This window comes from Strongylocentrotus purpuratus, unplaced genomic scaffold, assembly GCF_000002235.5.
Source record: "Strongylocentrotus purpuratus isolate Spur 01 unplaced genomic scaffold, Spur_5.0 spur5_contig_815, whole genome shotgun sequence".
Lineage (NCBI taxonomy): Eukaryota > Metazoa > Echinodermata > Echinoidea > Camarodonta > Strongylocentrotidae > Strongylocentrotus > Strongylocentrotus purpuratus.
Window position 1 is genome coordinate 480,405 of NW_022145519.1, and position 18,481 is coordinate 498,885.

Sequence of the window (18,481 nt, forward strand, 5' to 3'; positions counted from 1 at the left end):
AAGGGGCACTTTCCTATGTAAAAAGGGGCACTTTTCCTATGCAAAAAGGGGCACTTTTAGGGTACTTGACCAAATGGGAGGGCACTCTGCCCCCCCCCCCCCCCCTCTCGGAGCGCCGCCTCTGCTTATATGGTATGTAGTCCACCTCTTCTTGTTATAATAAACTAATTCTACTTAGTACTGCTTCGTGTTCATAGGCCATAGAAACCACTGTTTGATGCACAAGTTAAATCTTCCATTTAGTTTTACTTTGTACTGTGGTTCATTAAATAGGAATGTTGATTTCCACACCATATTAAAATTAAGGCCAACCATGACATAAAAATATCTATTAATTTGAATTATGCTAGATCTATTTTATTTTGTTAAGGAGAAAGGGATGCCTTGATTGTCGTATTGATTTTCTTCTTCTTTTTGTTCCAAAAGATTGAAACTGAAGAGCTGGAAGGAGGACATTACAACATCTCTTATATTTGCAAGATGAAGCAGAAAGTCCCATGCATGTACAGTTATCAGGTTATTTAGCACACACATATTAAACGACCACCTATTAATTCACTCAAAAGGAAATGGAACTAAGTTGACATTGCAAGCATATATAGTGGAGGGTATATTTTATTCTAGTTCTGCACCTAGTATACAAATATTGATGTCTTTTCTTTCTATGTTTACAAAGGAAAATTTGTCCTTATTTACAGGAGGTCCTGTGTTTAGAAGAGCCATATCAAATGCACATTGTAAGCACTACATACACAGGACCCCTCATTTTTTTTTTGTAAGGGGTACTTTCACTTCTTGAGCAATGAAGATGAAGAAGAACACAAAATAAGATTGATAAAAGTCTGTTTATAGGATGTATTATGGTTGATATGTATCCATCAGTATCAGTTTTTAATTGAAGTACATGTACCTACTTTGTTTTCTCTCATGTAGGATGATGCCTCTCTACAGTGGATGATGAAGGCATTCTGGTTTGCAAACTCAGGAGAGGAACAAAGAACAGATGTTGACGGGATCATATCTAGAGATGCGGGCCTACTACACTTCATACGAGCAAGTGTGCTAATATACATGAAGGTACCCCCAATAAATTTTTGTGGAACAAATGTCATGAAGAAAATTATAGATCTGAAACAGATATTTTTCATTGTCAGTTGACTTGTAAAAGAATAATTGACTTAATATCACAATTGTAATTTAGATTAAAAATTAAATGTCAATATAGATGAAATATAAGTCTACATTACGTATGTTTCAGTAGCATTATTTCCAGTACATTCGCTGGTCAAAGTTGTTTGGTCATTTTATGTCCCATACTTAACCGAGTATTATTCAATTACCGGTATGAGCACGAGTTGTATTACATTGTATTACTTATTTCATACCTTGTCTGATCCGAGCTCCAGCAGGCCTATCGTCTTAATGGGATCATCAGTAATAATTTAAGATGCGGTCAGTATTTAAACTAGTCTTGTACAAAAAATAGTTTAGGTTTGCCCACTAGAACCCCAAGTGAATTTCAGTCCTTCCTTTTTCTGAGCAGGTATCAGGGTGTATGTTATTAGTCATTGTTGATTTTTTTTATATCTTATTTCATTTTTCCATTCAACAGACTTGGGTTATATTTTTTTCTGAAAACTAGGCTACAACTTTAGTGATGGATGCAGAAGATATATACACGAGACTACGTCTTAAAGATGCCACCCTCATATAATGAAAGAGGACAATAGAGATGGGTTTAAACTGGAATATTTACATGATATTTATATGTTATTTGTATTATATGTTTGTAGAATACTACATTAAATAAAGCTAATGAAGTTTATCATCTTGTCGACTTTCAAATAATTAAAGATAACTAATCCTCAACGAATAAACATTAAAATTCTAACAATGTCAACTACCATCTTATAGGATGAAACTGAGGACTGGGCAGAAAGATTCTCCTTCAAATTTGATTGATAAAGGTCTATCAGTCTATATCAAAGATTGAATTAATCAATGATATTTTGATTATAATTATACATGTTAAAATTCATTTACCTCTATGGACTTCTGTATGGGAAGTTTTGTAGATTATGAAATTATTGCTACTTCAAGTATTGTATGTAAGAAGGTTTGAAAGACAACACTCTAAATGCATTAAATATGGAAACTGCTAATCCTCATTGCCTTTCGTATCCAAACTGGTAGCTTTCATAGAATCATGTTTCGATGCTTCCCAACTAAAGAAAACAGGGAGTGGGGGGGGGGGGGGCTTGCTATCCTCTTATCTTATCCTCTGTACAAATATGATTATATTAGAAGGATTTAGAAAGTGAAATTTTGAATTATAGCATTACTGTTGGTAGAAGTAATGGCAGTGTCGATTGTTAATGTGGGGGAGGGGGGGGGGGTTCCTGGTGAAATTTACGGTATGCCAATGTCAAATTAATAAAAAAAGAGAAAACTATTCTTAAGAATAAAAATTATACAGTACATGGGCCTCCTAACAAAAACCCTGGTACCACTGTTGTGTTTTGAGTGTGTTTTTTTTTTTTTTGGGGGGGGGCTGGCAAACCAATTACAAATTTCCAGTGTTAAATTCAAATTTTTTCTTTAACAAAATTATGTCAATATATTGTAATTAAACAATGTTTCACTTTCCTTTTTTTCAAGTTAGATATTTGAATAAAATGATTAACATTTCTCTGGCCTCTACATTAAAAATGTTCTACTTCTAGCAAAGCTCCTAGAAAGGCTGCAAAAAGGGAGAGTGAAGAGAATGAAATTGAAATGTGGACAGTAATGGAGTGAATATGGAATGGTTGATGGTAGTTGATAACGAGTGAATGCAAATGAGTGGCAACAAGTACGACTGAAAGTGAGACAGAAAGGAATTGCAACAGGTTGCTCAGTCAAGAGAACAAACCTTGCAGAAGATAGTTTTCGAAAGACAGAGAAAGCGAGAAAAGGGGAATTATAAAAAAAGGAAAAGGGGGCATGTGTCAAAGGGGCATTTATGAGAAAGGGTTGGGGTTGGGGCTCCTATTAAACAGGACAAGGGGCACATATCAAAAGGTAAAAGGGCACTTGTTAGAAAGTTTAAGGGGGCGCGTGTCAAAGTAAAAAAAAATGAAAGGGCTTTTATCAGATATCACAAGGGGCACTTATGAAAATGGAACAGTGGCACTTATTATGAAGTTAAAGGGGCATTTGTTGAAGAAAAAGGGGCACCTGTCAGATTTGAATAGTGGGTAATTATCGCCAGGGCCGTAGCCAGAGTTTGGGGGGGGGGGGGGGGGGGGGGGGCACATACATGTAATTGATCGACGTCCTGGGGAGGGGTCAAAAAGAGTTCAACCGATCTTGGATTTTTTTTCTTCTTTTTTTTCTTCAATGTATGTGAAAGAATGTGTAGTTTTCTCTCGAGTTTGTCTCATCATGCGTTGGATCTGTGGGTGCTGGGGTTCCTGCAGCAACCCTGTACATGGATTTTCTTCAGTGGGTGCATATAACTCGTGTACTTCACATTGTAAACCTTCAAATGATGAATTATCATCGAGTCCCCCCACCCCCCCCCCCCTTCCCTCATTATTTTAGAAAGAAACCAAAGAGAACTTTTAAGAGAAAAAGAGAAAGGAAAGGAAAAAATGGTAGCTAGGCCTAAACAAAAACAAGATAAAAGAAAACAAGATTGAAGATATGGTATCAATATTATCTTGCTCCTTTCCCTTTTTCTTTTGTCTTCTTTTCATTTCAATTTTCTTGCAATTTCTTTCTTTCTTCCTTGGTATCTATTCCGTATTCTTTATTTCTTCAATTCATTTATTATTTATATATATTTTACTTTTTAACTTTGTTATTCTTCTTTCTAATCCCATTTTTCTTTCTTCCTTTTCTTCCTTATGCAGTTAAGTGAGCATAGATCATAGAAATAATTTAAGTGCAATACACAAGTATTTTATTTTTGATAAATGTCTGTATGTAGGCCTATTCTTGTTATCTATTTTATACAGTTTATAATACTGTATCACATATTCAATACCATAATGCAACCTCTGCTTGTAATATCTAAAAAGCAAACCTAGAACTGATTATTTACCAATTCATGAAAAGAACTAGACTCCCATTAATCTCAGAAAAGTAGGCCTAGGCTACTCACAAATTGCCTATCAAGACTCTTATTTGAAATATATGCTATATATCTTGTCTACCGGTACTGACATTTTGGCATTTACTAGTAATTAAACACAGCATTTCAGAAGCGGATCTAGAGGGGGGTTGGGGGGGGGGGGGTTGCAACCCCCCCCCCCCCCCAAAAAAGAAATCCGGGGACTATTTTTTTAAATCTTATCTTTTTTTTTAAACTTGTAATTTTATTTTATTCTATTTCTATGTATTTATTTCATTTATTATTATTATTATCATTATTATTATTATTATTTCTTTTTGGGGGAGGGGGGGGGGGGTTGGGCGAGCCGAACAAATGTCACAGAGTCCCTTGCCCCCCCCCCCCCATCAGCTTTTTTGAGGACACGGGCCACCGCCGAAGTGACAAGCTAGGCCAGCGTTGCCGATTCTCATCCCCAAAGTGAGTAACATATTTGAATCAGGCGCGGATCTACGGGGGAGTTTAGGGGATTTAAACCCCCTCCCCTTGGGCGCCCCCCCCCCCCCCAAAAAAAAGGGGGAAAAAAAAGAAAGAAAAAAAAGAAGAAAAAAAAAGAAAAAAGAACGCACGCTGGAGAGAAACCCTTTCAAGTGCAAATATTGTGAGAAGATATTCAACTCATCTGGTAACTTAACCAAACACATGATAACTCTGGATATAACTGTGTATTTAACTGTTACTTGATTTAAAAAGACGTTATCATGCACTGCTTTTTATGATCTCCATTGTGTTAATAGATGCCAGGAAAACATCACTTACGGGGTTGAAATAAACACCCCAAAAAAAAATCGGCTCGCCGCTTCGCGGCTCGTGGACGATGCTCTGCATCGTCATTATTGGTCAACCCCCCCCCCCTTAGCAAAAAGCTAGATCCGCCCCTGCATTTATGACTGTATTATCTAAATGACCATGACATTGCTTTTCTATGTCATATTATAGGCCTGCCATTAATCCAACGTACTTGTTACACACGATATTCGATGCTGCGCATGCCTCGATCATACATGAATATTCAAGAGAATCGAGACTTTCCCCGGCCCTGCCTAATGAATATTCATGATAAAACAGGAATCCGGGCTCGCCGTGGTACGAAAAAATAAGACGCACCCGGGCCCCCTTTCTCTAAACTCTCTCTTTCTCTCTCTCTCTCTCTCTCTCTCTCTCTCTCTCTCTCTCTCTCTCTCTCGCTCCGCCCCTCCCTCTTCTCCAATAATGTCAAATTGTCAAATTCTTTCATTCCCATATAAAACCCGGGGGTACTCACGTATTAAGACAAACGGGGGTGTGCCGCTCAGTAATGGGTACCATTTTAAACAAAAATACCCTTAAAACATGGGTCCGCTTATTCAAAAATTGAAGAAGAAAAAATTGAAAATTTTCCAGGTGTTTGGCACCCGAATTTTTTTTTTTTTAAATGGGCTTTGTTTCGAGAAAAATCCGCCAAAGTGAGGTACGGGTACAGGTACGGGTTTCGAGGCTTCAGCGGCACACCACCGTCAAAACCAAATCTCAGTCACCCCCCCCCCCCCTCCCCCCTCCCGGGTAAAACCGTTACTGTAACAGGCCTATACCCGGCCGGCCCGTTCTTGCTCCCCTTTCTCTCATTCACCCCTCCCCTCTCTCAGCCCCCCCCCCCTCCACACACACAAACTCTCTCTTTCCAGATGATTCCTTTTTCTATCACAATTTCCCAGTTAGGTTTTATTATTCAGGCTACCCTTCCCCCCCCCCCCTTATTATTTTGTTCCCCCATTCCACTCACAGGATTATTATTATTATTATTATTTATTTGGCATTTTGTAGAAGGTACAATAGAATGGCAGGCACATAGGATACAAAGTATGAAAGTATAACATTTGATTCCCCTGCTGCACCTCTCGAAGTTGCCTGGAAGAAAAAAAGGAATGAGAAATCTTTTCTTCCGACTTCAGAAAATGCATCAGGGGATGCCTAAAATATTATACATAATCAGATGTTCTGAGATTGTGACGATCAGCACATTTTTCGTAATGTAACCAAAATGTATAAGTGCCACTATACGATTATTTCATTCACCTGTTGCGAATAATTGTATTTCAGTAGAAAGAATGCGATTTGCATAGTTACGTGTTGGAAGGGCAGGCCACAATAGGCCATTTTCGTAATGTAACCAAATTGAATTGACAACTATTTGTGAAGTGCCTCAATACAAGTTATTTCATTCACCTGATGAGAATAATAGTATTTCAACAGTCAGAATGCAAACTGCGTGATATATTAAGTGTTGCTAGGTAGGTCAAACCATAATGTTTGTCCAACCTGGCAGCAACTAATGATTGCATGCAGTTCGGATTCTGTCTATTGAAATACTATTATTCTTTTCAGGTGAATGAAATAATATGTATTGAGGCACTTCACAAAGACTTATGCATTAAATTTGGTTACATTACGAAAATGGCCTATTGTTCTCCTACATACCAACGAATAATAATGTGTGCAATTTGAATTCTGTCTATTGAAAAAACATTTATTCGTTAAACAGGCAGGGAGGTGTCTCAGGTGAATGAAATAATTCGTATCGAGGGGCTAACTATATAATGCACAAATTGTGTTACATTCAGGCACGTATAGCCAGAGTTTGATGTTGGGGGGGGGGGGGGGGGCAGGCACATACATGTAATTGATCGAGGTAAAAAAAAAGGGGGGTTAAAAAGTTCAACCGATCTTGGAATTTTTTGGTGGGCACGCGCCCCCCCCCCCCCCTGTGGCTACGTGCCTGGTTACATTACAAAAATGGCAAATTGTTTGTCCTCGTTTTATTGTAATATCACCTCTCTCTCTCTCTCTCTCTCTCTCTCTCTCTCTCTCTCTTTCTCTGTCTCTCTGTCTCTTCCTCTCTCCCTCCCTCCCCCTCTCTCTCTCATCTCTTTCTCTCTCTCTCTCTTGTCCTAGAAAATGCAATTTAAGTTACTCCATCATATATCTTTGTCCTGGTTTATCTGCTCTGCTTCGTCTATCTCATCAATCAACAAAGGCACGATTAAAAGATGATCAAGATTTGACTTGTTTTTTTATTTGTGATTTACCTTACATTCCAATAAAAAATATATTCTCTTAAAAAATATCATGGTAACATTTTTATAAAAACGATTACGCTACAAGAGTTGAATGCTCCATAAAATTATGCGCAAGAAAACGAGCACAAAACTTGTGGTAGCATGTTGAGCCCCCACCCCCCCCCCCCCCCACCCATCCCATCGATCTCTTCTCTGCAACAAAGCAAAGACACTAACATTTCAGCCGAAAGACATATATTACGGTAACTTAACCACTCAAACTAAATGAATTCTCTACCATTGTGGCTTCCTTCACATAACATCCAGTAAAAAAAAAAAAATTTAATTCTTAATACGAAAAAAGAAAAAAAGACAGCGCTAAGATCAGTGGTAAAAATGAGATGATTTATAAAAAAAGTTGATATAGAAGGTATATTACGAATAACTAGTTAGTACTGCTCTACCATCGAGTATCTGTAGATGATTCCAAGTCCTGCACAGGCCATAATCAGTGCTTACATTCAAATTTAAAATTGAGCTTTAAGTAGAAAAATCAGAACGAAATATATAATAAAATCCAGAAATGCAATTTGTAACCAGTCCTTGCTTATATACACGGCACATAAGAATGTTTGTTTGTTTGTTTTGTTATTTTTGTTTAAATACTTGCACCTTCTAAATATAATAAAATAAATGGATTTTTTACAGATGAAATGTAAACTCCTCGATTTTATAAGTTTATGGTTGCCTCTTGAACGCCTTCTTCATGTTGGACTTCATGTATCGGTCATTGCGGAAATTCGTTTTGGAGCCCAACTTGGCTTGGTCAGCGGCCATCTTGGTCCGAAGCTTGTCCATCTGATCAGCGTGAGGGTTCTGGAGTTTGTTGACCTTTCCTCGAAAGTTTGCCATTCCAGCGCGACGCGCTTGTTCGGCCTCTGCCTTGACGGTCTCGAAGTCCATTCGGCCTCCAAGAAAACCGTTGTCGATGGATTTCAATCTCTGTGGGATTTGTTTTTGTGTTTTTTTTAAAGAAGGACAGAATGGAAAGGAAAGGAAATGGTAAAAGGGAAGAAAAGGAATGGAAAGGAAAAGAAGAAAAGGAAAGGAAAGGAAAAGGAAAAGAAAGGAAATGGAAATGTAAAGAAATTGGAAAAGAAAAGAAAGAAAAGCTCCGGATTAACGATTAGAAGACACGGTACGGTAATGCTAATAATCAATTCAGTTAATGATACATCCCAGAGATACACCCTAAAAATAAATCAACACCTTTATGACTCATCAGTAGTCAGTACCTCTATACAACCAAGCCCCACCTGTTCATCCAAGCGTGAACATAATTACCACACAAAAATGATACAAGACGATTCGGGGATAAAACTCTTTCGAAGCATGTATGATAACCTTTCGTTCACAGGTGAGTGTAAACTTTTTTTTACTCAAACGGTATAGCTAACAATACCTAATCGGTGACCGTTGGTCTCCCATGGTTCCCTTTTTCTTATGTAAATTGAGAGCTGATTTGATGAGATAACCATCTGTCAGTGACCATGCAGGGAGGTAAATCCCTCCTGGCCAAACTAGTGCAGATAGGCTTTAAGTTCTATATGACAGAAATCATCTGTACAAACCTTGCTATGAGACAGAGCAGATACTCCCTTTTTTAATGTCTCGGCTGAGTTTGCTTTTCTGCCCTGTTAATCTGTTTTAAAATCTCTCTGATCCCTACTCCCCGATATTATGTACCAAAACGCTTTGAAATATTATAAGAACATTATCGTCCTAGCATGATATGAGGATCAAACGCATAAAGTAGAAAGGAGGTTATATTGATGTGAGTGGAATATAATGCTTAAACCATAACAAGTACAGCTATATGACGGTAAGAGAGAATGGGGGCGTAATATCACATCACATGAAGAGCTTAATCTTTTTTCAGATAAAAATGTAGATAATGTCCTACCAATTGAGTTTGTGCCAATTGCAAAACATAATAGCAGATGGCTGTCGATCATAATATGCGGGATATCATACACAAAAGTATGTGAATATATCATGACCATAATTTTTCTGGCTATAATAAAAAAAAAACTCAATGTTGGTATACATGTTGTTTTTGATAGGAGAATTGACTGTATACTCATAACTCTAGTTGCACAATCACAATCAAAAATAGAACCCCCCCCCCCCCCAGAAACAAATGACGTGTCATTCTCTACTCACCTCCATTCCGCCCCTAATCTTCTTGGACTGTTCCATGCGACGACGTTCAAAATCAGCCTTGCCGGCATCGACAAAGGCAGCCCCGACGACTGCGAGGACGAGAAGGATGGCGAGGGTCTGACGCATCTTGAGATTCACTGATTCAAGTCTTCTCCGAGAAAGAGAAAAAGAAATTCACGAAGAAAATGGCTGATAAAGTGGCGTATAAGCTTCGTTGTTTATCTCAACTGCGCTTTGCAAATGGCACTTTCCTTCTGTGCCAATATTCGCATTCCACCAAAGGGGTGTTTTCCTCTAAACCATAACAATAGATCTTTTCGACTCTTCGTCGTTTCTGTTCCCGGTTTTGAAGCTGTAGTTCTCGCTCACCAGAGCCTATCCGACAATAAAGCACCCACTGGTCTAGATGAGGACCTTCTTCACGTCCACTGACAGAATTTCTTTCTTTACTCAAAAGACCAGGGTGTGCTTTATAGTATAGATATTTTTTTCAAGGAGCAGATTTAGCTCAGAGTACACAATGTTCATTGGAATGGAAAAATTGAAAGAGATGATGAGAGCCCTTTCTTTGCCATTGCTATTGAATCAGACTTTATAGTTTCGCGTTTGATAAAATACTCCCACACTCAATAGAAATGTGGGGAAGTAAAGGTCGTGTTTTTCGTGTGTGACAACCGTGACAACTGCGTTCATTTCGTTCAAGGATATCAAAGAAAAACAGACTTTTTAAAATGTAATAGTTCTGCGGATCGAGTTTAGTGTTCATATCTATCAGGGGTAAATGTCACAAGAGATGTACGCGCTTTGGGTAACAGACACGAATCGTGCCATAGTGCACCAAGGCTTGTGATAGCGGGGTATTTTTGTTTTGCTCTTTGGATTGTTTTTGTTTTGTTTGGTTTTCTTACAATATCCTATGATCATAATTCTAAACGTGGCACAGTCACTCAATATATCACAGTCTTCCACATAAAAATGATTTAGTGGGTTGGGGATAGGGCCTGTATGCAGAGGCGGCCCTCCCGATGGGGAAGGGGGCAAGGGTTACAGTGCCCTCACTTTTTCAAGTACCCCCAAAGTTTCCTCTTTTTACATACGAAAAGTCCCCCTTTTTACAAGGGAAAAATATCCCTACTACTTTGAAAAATGCCCCTATTCCATTATAAAAATGGTCCTCCCCCTTTTCACCTCTAATAAGTGCCCCTTTTATGTTTACACGTGTCCCTTTTCCTTCGACAATTTTTCCTTTTTTCCTTTGCAATAATTGTCAAATTTTCCATTCTCGTAAGTGTCTTTTTTAATCTCTAGTAAGTGCCCCATTTCAGGTACAAGAAATGCCCCTTTTCACTTTCGAATAGTGCGCCCTTCACCTCTGATAAAAATCCCCTTTTCAAATCTGAGAGGTGCCCTTTTACTTTGTCAAGTGCCCCTTTCCCTTTATAAGCAGTGCCTCTTCCCCTTTTAATAACTACCCTTTTTAACTCAGATAAGCGCACCTTTAATTTTAACATGCACCCCTTTTCCTTTCTAATAAGTGCCCCTTTTCGTTATGATAAGTGCCCCTATTAATAGATAGGAGCGCCTTTCCCTTCTCACAAATCCCCCTTTTCACCTATGAAAAGTATCCCTTTTCATTCTTATAAGTGCCCCTTTTCATCTATGGTAAATGACCCTTTCAGGTAGTGGAAGTTACTCCATTTCACTTCAAATAAGTGCCCCCTTCTCCTCCAATAATTGCTCTTTTCATCTCTGATGAGTGCCTCTTTTCATCTCTGATGAGTGCCTCTTTTCACTTCTAATAAGTAATAACTGCCCCTTTTATTTTGACACGCTCCCCTTTTTCATTTCTAAGAAACGGTATTTTTCCTTCTTATATGTGCCCCTTCCCCTTCTCATAATTACCCCTTATCATCTCTGATAAGTGCCCCGTTTATATTTGACAAGTGAGATTATTTTTCTTTTTAATAAAAGCTACTTCTCCTTTTTCATAAAAGCGCCCTAAATCCTCCGATAAATGCCCTTATTCAGATCTGATCGGTGCCCCTCTTTCAATAATGCAAATTTTCCTTTATTATAGATGCCCCTTTTTCAAATCTTTTCAGGTGCTATAAGTGCCCCTTTTCTCCTCTGGTAAATTCCCTTTTAACAATGATACGTTTATAAATGATATGATTAAGTCACTTATCAAAGTTCATTTCAGTCTTCCGTTATGAGAATGTGCGTATAACCTCATCAGGATCCCCCTCTTTATAAGATGTAATTTTTCGCACCGCGACCTCACACATTTTAAAAATTGTCCTCGCTCGCAAATGAATATTCAGATGTCACACCCAACTGCAATGTACATGTACAATGCTTAAGCAATATATTATTGTATAAGAGAAACAAATATTGAAATCATCCCTGACATGTAATCACAATGTAGAGGTTTATACCAATGTCTAAAACAAATTGTATATTTTCTCTTTAAAAATTGTCCTCGCTCGCAATGAATATTCAGATGTCACACCCAACTGCAATGTACATGTACAATGCTTAAGCAATATATTATTGTATAAAGAGAAACAAATATTGAAATCATCCCTGACATGTAATCACAATGTAGAGGTTTATACCAATGTCTAAAACAAATTGTATATTTTCTCTTTGAGATTTCCCATTATAGGTGCCCTTTTTCCAGAAAGTGCCCCTTTTTGTTGTTGCCCCCCCCCCACACTTTGGAAGTCGCTCGGCCGCCCCTGCCTGTATGCTCTGTTACAACATAATTGGTATAGCAACTGTACACCGTACGTAATATACCCTGTAATAATCAGATTTAGTACATTAGATTGTCCCTATTATACTGGATATGGGATAGCACGTATTTCAGACTTTGCGCGTGATGACGACGTCAAGAACTTTTAGCCAATCAGAATCACGCAATAGGTAGGCTGCTTATTCATTCTCAGACGATTTGTTTTTGGTTCTTGTTGTTGTTGAGTCTAGCGTTATATGGCAATCAATCAAAGTTGAATGATTTGGGAAGGGGCGACTGATGTATCAAAGGACGGGAAATCGAATAAATTGTTATTCTTCATTTCAAATCTAGGGCAAGTCCAAGCTGTGTTGTCCCCGATGTTCGTTAATCTTAATATAGGCCTAGACCGATCTCCTCCCCCTACTTGTCTCTCCCTTTCTCTCTCAGCTCCCCTTCTCTCTCTCCCTTTTTTTGTAATTCTCTCTCTCTATATTTCCTCTCTCTCTCTCTCTCTCTCTCTCTCTAACACTCTTTCTTTCCCTCCCACCAACCATGGTCGCTGCTTCTTTGCGTTTGATTACATCTATTCTTTTTCTTTCAAATGAAGAAATCGAATAAATACCAACAACTAATGTATGCAATTTGAATACTGACTCAAAGTTAAGATACAAATTGTATTCGTAACAGGTAAATAATATAATGCGTATCGAGGTGCTTCACAAACAGGCATATGCACAAATCTGGTTACATTACGAAAATGGCCTATTGAATTGTCCATGTTTATTGTAAAATCTTATACCCCACTTTTTATCTTCCCCCTTCCCCCTCTCTCCCCCCTCTCTCTCTTTCTTTCTCTCTCTCTCTCTCTCTCTCTCTCTCTTCTTAATTTTGCAATTTCTTACCCCTCCATATCTCTTTGTCCTGGTTTATCTGCTCTACTTCGTCTATCTCATTAATCAACATATCACCAAAGGCACGATTACAAGATGATCAAGATTTGACTTATTTTTATTTGTGATATACGTTTACATTCTGATAAAAAATATATCCTACAAACAGATATGTTAATAAAAAACGATTAAACTATAAGAATTGAATCTAAATAATTTCACAAGAAAACATGGACAAAACTTATGGTACATCGTTTAGTCTCATTTCACAACGCCCCCTATCGTCAGAGCATGGTCAGATTCAGCAGCCTAACATGTTAGCCTATGGAAGTTTTTTTTTTAAATCGTTAAAAATTCATTTTTTGTTTAAACGAAAAGCACATCCACCCCGACGTACGTTATCACTAGCTCTTTCATTGGAGCCCTCATGTCTCATTGACTTTTGAAAGTTCACCCACCGTAATTTTTCAAAATAGGTTGCAAGCTCGTCATTGCCTATAATACACATGTGAAACAAGTCTAACTTTGGACTCAGTTTACCAAGCGATCTGAAGATTATAGGTCGAGCACACGAAACATAAAAAGCATGAATTATCATAGATCACTTCTGCCTATTTCGTTTTGTCCATTTCATCCAACCCCCCACCGTAATTTTTCCATTTAGTAAAAACAAACATTTTGCCGAGTTTAGCAAAAACATGAATATTCATGAACGGTCAGACAATACAGCCTTTTAGAACGTAACGTATAGTGAATGGAATGTGCGATGATCCGTGTAGGAGGTAGAGGTCAGTGGTTTGTGCTGGCAATGTTCACGCGAGCGAAAATGAGACAATCGGAGCAATATGACATTTTGAGCCCCCACCCCCACGCCATCCGTCCCTTCTCTGTAACGAAGCAAATATACTAATATACTTATGGTAACTTAATTACTAAAACTAAATGGATTCACTCCCCTAGCGCCTTCCATCCCTTTAACTTTCACTAACAATTAAATTAAGAATGATAATTCTTGGCTTTAAAAAAAAAAGGGGGGGGGGGCAGACCGCGCTCAGATCCGTGTTAAAATGAAGGAAAATGTATTGAAGTACGATTGAAAATGTATAATTACGAATAACTATATAGTAATGCTCTTAATAACATCGAGTTACGAATTTCTAAAGTTGATTCCAATTTCTACACTGTACATAATAAGTGCCTACATTCACATTTAAGCTTGAACTTTAAATCGCGGAACCAATTTATACTCCTATACAGGTTTATGTTCGCTTCTAAAACGCCCTCTTCACGGTGGATTCATCTCTAGATCGGTCATTACGGAACTTTATTTGGGAGCCTAGCCTGTTGGCGGCGCCGCCATCATAGACAACTTGGCTTTCCCAGCAGCCTTCTTGGTCCGAAGCTTGAAAATCTCTTTAGCGCTATTAGGGCTCTGCAGTTTGTTGATCTTCCCTCGAAGGTTCTTTATTCCAGCACGACGCCCTCTTCCGGCCTCTTCCTGGACCCTGGGAATGACCATTTGGCCCCCAGCGCGACGCCCTCTTCCGGCCTCGTCCTGGACCCTCCATGTGTTGTCGAAGGATTTCACTCGCTGTGGGATTTGTTTTTGTGTTTTTTTTAAAAAAAAGGAAAAAATGGAAAGGAAAGTAAAAGTGAAAAAGAAAAAAATGGAAATGTAAGGAAAAGAACAAGGAAATAAAAAAAATTAACGAAACGAAAAGAAAAGAAACGAAAAGAAAAGAAGATGCAAAGAAAAAAATGGAAAAGAAAAGAAACAAAAGATCCGGATCAAACAATTGGAAGACATAGTAATGCTAATAATCAATTATTTTATGATGCATCCCAAAGATACACCCTAAACATAAAACAACACCAATTGCTCAATATAGTCAGTACCTATATACAACACATTTATAGTGTTTTAAAAAGATTTTAAGTTCTGTGACAGAAATCATCTGTAAAACCGTGACATGAGACAGAGCAGAAAACTCCCTTTTTTTGTTAATGTCTCGACTGAGTTTGCTATTCTGCCCTGTACATCTGTTTTAAAATCTCTTTGATCCCTACTCCTCGATATTATGTACCAAAAACGCAGTGAAGTATTATGAGGGCATAGTCCTAGCATGATATGAGGATCAGACGCATAAAGTTGGAAGGATGTTATATTGATGTGGGTGAAATATAATGCTTACACCATGGCAAGTACAGCTATATCGGTTAGAGAGAATGCGGGCCTAATATCACATCCAGGGGCGGATCCAGCCGCGGCAGAGGAGGGGGGCCCAATTCGTGAGAAAATATTTAGCGGCGAAACAGCCGGCCGATAATTCGCTCAGTGGGGGGGGGGGGGGGGGGGGGGGGGGTGGGGGTGGGGTAGTGAGCACTAATCTCTTCTTTTTGGCCCTCGAAAATTTGAACAATCACACCCCCCCCCCCCCCCGCGTTGAGTGCAGGGAAGGGGGCCCTTCTCCAAAAAAAGGTAAAAATTAACAGGGTTTTTTTACACATTTTTTCCCTAGGGGTGGGGGCCTGGGCTCCACGCCCCCTGGATCCGCCACTGATCACATCATAATTATGGAGAGGAAATTCTCTTTTTTCAGATGAAAATCTAGATACATGTAGATAAAGTCCTACCAATTGTGTGTGCCAACTGCGAAACATAATAAGACATGGCTGTCATGCGGGATATACGGTATAACACAAAAGTATAATGACAATTTTCTGGCTATAATAACAAAACTCGCTTTGTTGGTATACATTTTGTTTGTAATAGGAGAATGTTTATAATTATATTGTAAGCATATACTCATGACTCAAGTTGCATAATCACAATTGAAGATTGCATTTTTTCCCAGAAACATATTAATGACGTGTCATTCTCTACTCACCTCCATTCCGCCCCTAATCTTTTTGGACTGTTCCATGCGACGACGTTCAAAATCAGCCTTGCCTGCATCGACCAAGGCAGCCCCGACGACTGCGAAGACGAGAACGATGATGATGGTCTGACGCATCTTGAGAGTTTAACTGATTCAAGTCTCCTCCAAGATAGAGAATAAGAAATTCACGAAGAAAATGGCAGATAAAGTGGCGTAAAAGCTTCGTGTTTATCTCAACTGCGCTTTGCAAATGGCCCTGTACTTCTGTGCCAATACTCGATGTAAAATGTGAAATAAATACAATTTCAAAACTTCAAACTTCAGACAATAGATCTTCGTCTTTTCTGTTCCATGTTTTGAAGCTGTAGTTCTCGCTCACCAGAGCCTAGTCTGACAATAAAGCACCCACTGGTCTAAATGAGGATCGTCTCCACGTCCGCTAACAGAATTTCTCTCTTTACTCAAAAGACCAGGGTGTGCTTTACAGTACAGATATTTTTTTCAAGGAGCAAATTTATTGGAATTGAAAAATTGAAAGGGAAGATGAGGGCCATTTCATTGCCATTCCTATTGAATCAGACTTTATAGTTTCGCGTTTGTATAAATACTCCCACACTTTATAGAAAGGTCGTGTTTTTCATGTGTGACAAGCATGACAAGTGCATTCATTTCGGTCAAGGAAATAAAATAAAAACAAACTTTAAAAAATGTAATAGTTCTATGGATCGAGTTCATTTTTTATAACTATCGGGGGCCAGGGGGTAATGTCACAAGAGATGAAAGCGCTTTTGGTAACAGACACGAATCGTGCCATCGTGCACAATGACATGATAGGGGGGGGGGGGGGGGGGTATTTTTTTATTTTTTTTTTGGATCGTTTGTTTATGTTTTTGTTTTGTTTTAACAAACCATTTCTCACAACATCTTGTGATCATGATTCCAGCGATGCACAGTCACTATATCACAGTCATCCACATGATAACGATTTATTGGGTTGGGGATATCAGTATACACCCGTTATACCCGACGGTGGCATATACTTTTATAGCGAAGAAGAAGAAGAAGGGACCTGTATACTCTGTTCAAAGATAATTTGTATAGCAAATGTATGTCGTACTTTACTGATATGCACTGTAATAATCAGATTGAGTTCACTTGACTTGAATTGTCCCTATATTACTGGAAATGGGTTAGCACGTATTTCAGGCTTTGCGCGTGATGATGACGTCAAGAACTTTCAGCCAAACAGAATGACGCGAGGCTGCAGATATTCTCAGACGATTTTCTTTTCTTTTTTTTTTTTTTTTGGGGGGGGGTTTCTTGTTGTTGTTGAGTCAGCGTTATATGGCAATCAATCAAAGTTGAATGATTTGGGAAGGGGCGACTGATGTATCAAAGGGACGGGAAATCGAATAAATTGTTATTCTTCATTTCAAATCTAGGGCAAGTCCAAGCTGTTTTGTCCCCGATGTTCGTTAATCTTAATATAGGCCCAGACCGAACTCCTCCTCCCTCTACTTGTCTCTCATTTTCTCTCTCAGCTCCCCTTCAAAAAAAAAAAAAAAAAAATTCCCATGGCCGACCTCAAAAAGATGACCTTACCCCCCCCCCCCAGCGGAGCAAAATGTCAAATTTTTAAATTCCGATACCAACAAAAAAAAAAAAGTTTCCCCCCCCCCCCCCCCCCCCACTGAGCGACTTTTCGGAAGGCTGAGTCGTTGCGATTTTTTTTTTGGACTACCAAAAAAAAAAAAAAAGTGTCCCTTACCCCCCCCCCCCCACTGAGCGACTTTTCGGAAGGCTGAGTCGTTCGATTTTTTTTTGGACTACCAAAAAAAAAAAAAAAAGTGTCCGCATACCCCCCCCCCCCCCCCCCTCTCCCCCCCCCCCCCCCCCCCCCCCCCCCTCCCAGAGCGACTTTTCGGTTGGCTGAGTCGTTCGATTTTTTTTTGGACTACCAAAAAAAAAAAAAAAAAGTGTCCGCTTACCCCCCCCCCCCCCCCCCCCCCCCCCCCCCCCCCCCCCCACTGAGCGACTTTTTTTCGGCCGGCGCGATTTTCAAATTTTCGGGAGCAAAATATTTTGGGCCAGATTTTAAACCCCCCCCCCCCCCCTTGAAAAAATCCTGCGTATGCCCCTGGAGCTAGGAATAACAAAATTCAGTTTGTTTAAAGTAGTGCTTGCATTTCATTATTTGATTAAATTTAATAAATTTGAATTCGTTTTCACTGGCTGCCTGCCGTATCAACAAACGAAATTAACAAAAGACTTAACTCCGTTTCGTTGACAATCAGCCGTAGACGAAAGACTTCATGCATGTCTGATTGTCAACGAAACAGAGTTAAGTCTTTTGTCAATTCTGCTTTTTGCTACGGCAGGCAGGCAGTGAAAACGAATTTGTTTTGCTAAAATTATGAACATGTAAGGGCTACTTTAAAAAAAACAGAACTTTGTCATTCCTTGCTCATTTTTCCTGATTGAGGTGTCATATGAAAGGGCAGAAACCCAACTTTCTAGAAATATGATTTTCTTTTTGAAATTCAGATATGCGTGAAATATGCATC

The 18,481-nt window shown here is 39.0% G+C and overlaps 2 protein-coding genes and 1 long non-coding RNA gene across 3 annotated transcripts; 1 reads left to right on the top strand and 2 right to left on the bottom strand.

Annotated features, from left to right (window-relative positions):
• Positions 1 to 343: 343 nt before the first annotated feature.
• LOC115921446 lies at positions 344 to 1,935 on the top strand. Its single transcript, XR_004062865.1, has 3 exons — positions 344 to 503; positions 934 to 1,077; positions 1,613 to 1,935. It is a non-coding gene; the product is annotated as an uncharacterized LOC115921446 (long non-coding RNA).
• A 5,422-nt stretch (positions 1,936 to 7,357) lies between these two features.
• On the bottom strand, positions 7,358 to 9,699 carry LOC589921. Its single transcript, XM_030978941.1, has 3 exons — positions 9,583 to 9,699; positions 9,412 to 9,548; positions 7,358 to 8,190 (listed from the first exon to the last, which is right to left on the bottom strand). Exons 2-3 carry the CDS (start codon positions 9,535 to 9,537, stop codon positions 7,927 to 7,929), a joined length of 390 nt encoding a protein of 129 aa, XP_030834801.1. The 5' UTR covers positions 9,538 to 9,548; positions 9,583 to 9,699; the 3' UTR covers positions 7,358 to 7,926.
• Positions 9,700 to 13,834: 4,135 nt separating this feature from the next.
• Positions 13,835 to 16,093, bottom strand: LOC115921451. The gene is made up of 2 exons (XM_030978947.1): positions 15,927 to 16,093; positions 13,835 to 14,629 (listed from the first exon to the last, which is right to left on the bottom strand). Exons 1-2 carry the CDS (start codon positions 16,050 to 16,052, stop codon positions 14,375 to 14,377), a joined length of 381 nt encoding a protein of 126 aa, XP_030834807.1. The 5' UTR covers positions 16,053 to 16,093; the 3' UTR covers positions 13,835 to 14,374.
• Between the last annotated feature and the right edge of the window lie 2,388 nt (positions 16,094 to 18,481).

Excerpts from the sequence above, each read along its gene's own strand:
- LOC589921 (XM_030978941.1), bottom strand. The coding sequence starts at position 9,537 with ATGCGTCAGACCCTCGCCATCCTTCTCGTCCTCGCAGTCGTCGGGGCT. Across the intron at positions 8,191-9,411 it reads AGATTAGGGGCGGAATGGAG|AGATTGAAATCCATCGACAA; the intron begins GTGAGTAGAGAA and ends CAAATCCCACAG.
- LOC115921451 (XM_030978947.1), bottom strand. The coding sequence starts at position 16,052 with ATGCGTCAGACCATCATCATCGTTCTCGTCTTCGCAGTCGTCGGGGCT. Across the intron at positions 14,630-15,926 it reads AGATTAGGGGCGGAATGGAG|CGAGTGAAATCCTTCGACAA; the intron begins GTGAGTAGAGAA and ends CAAATCCCACAG.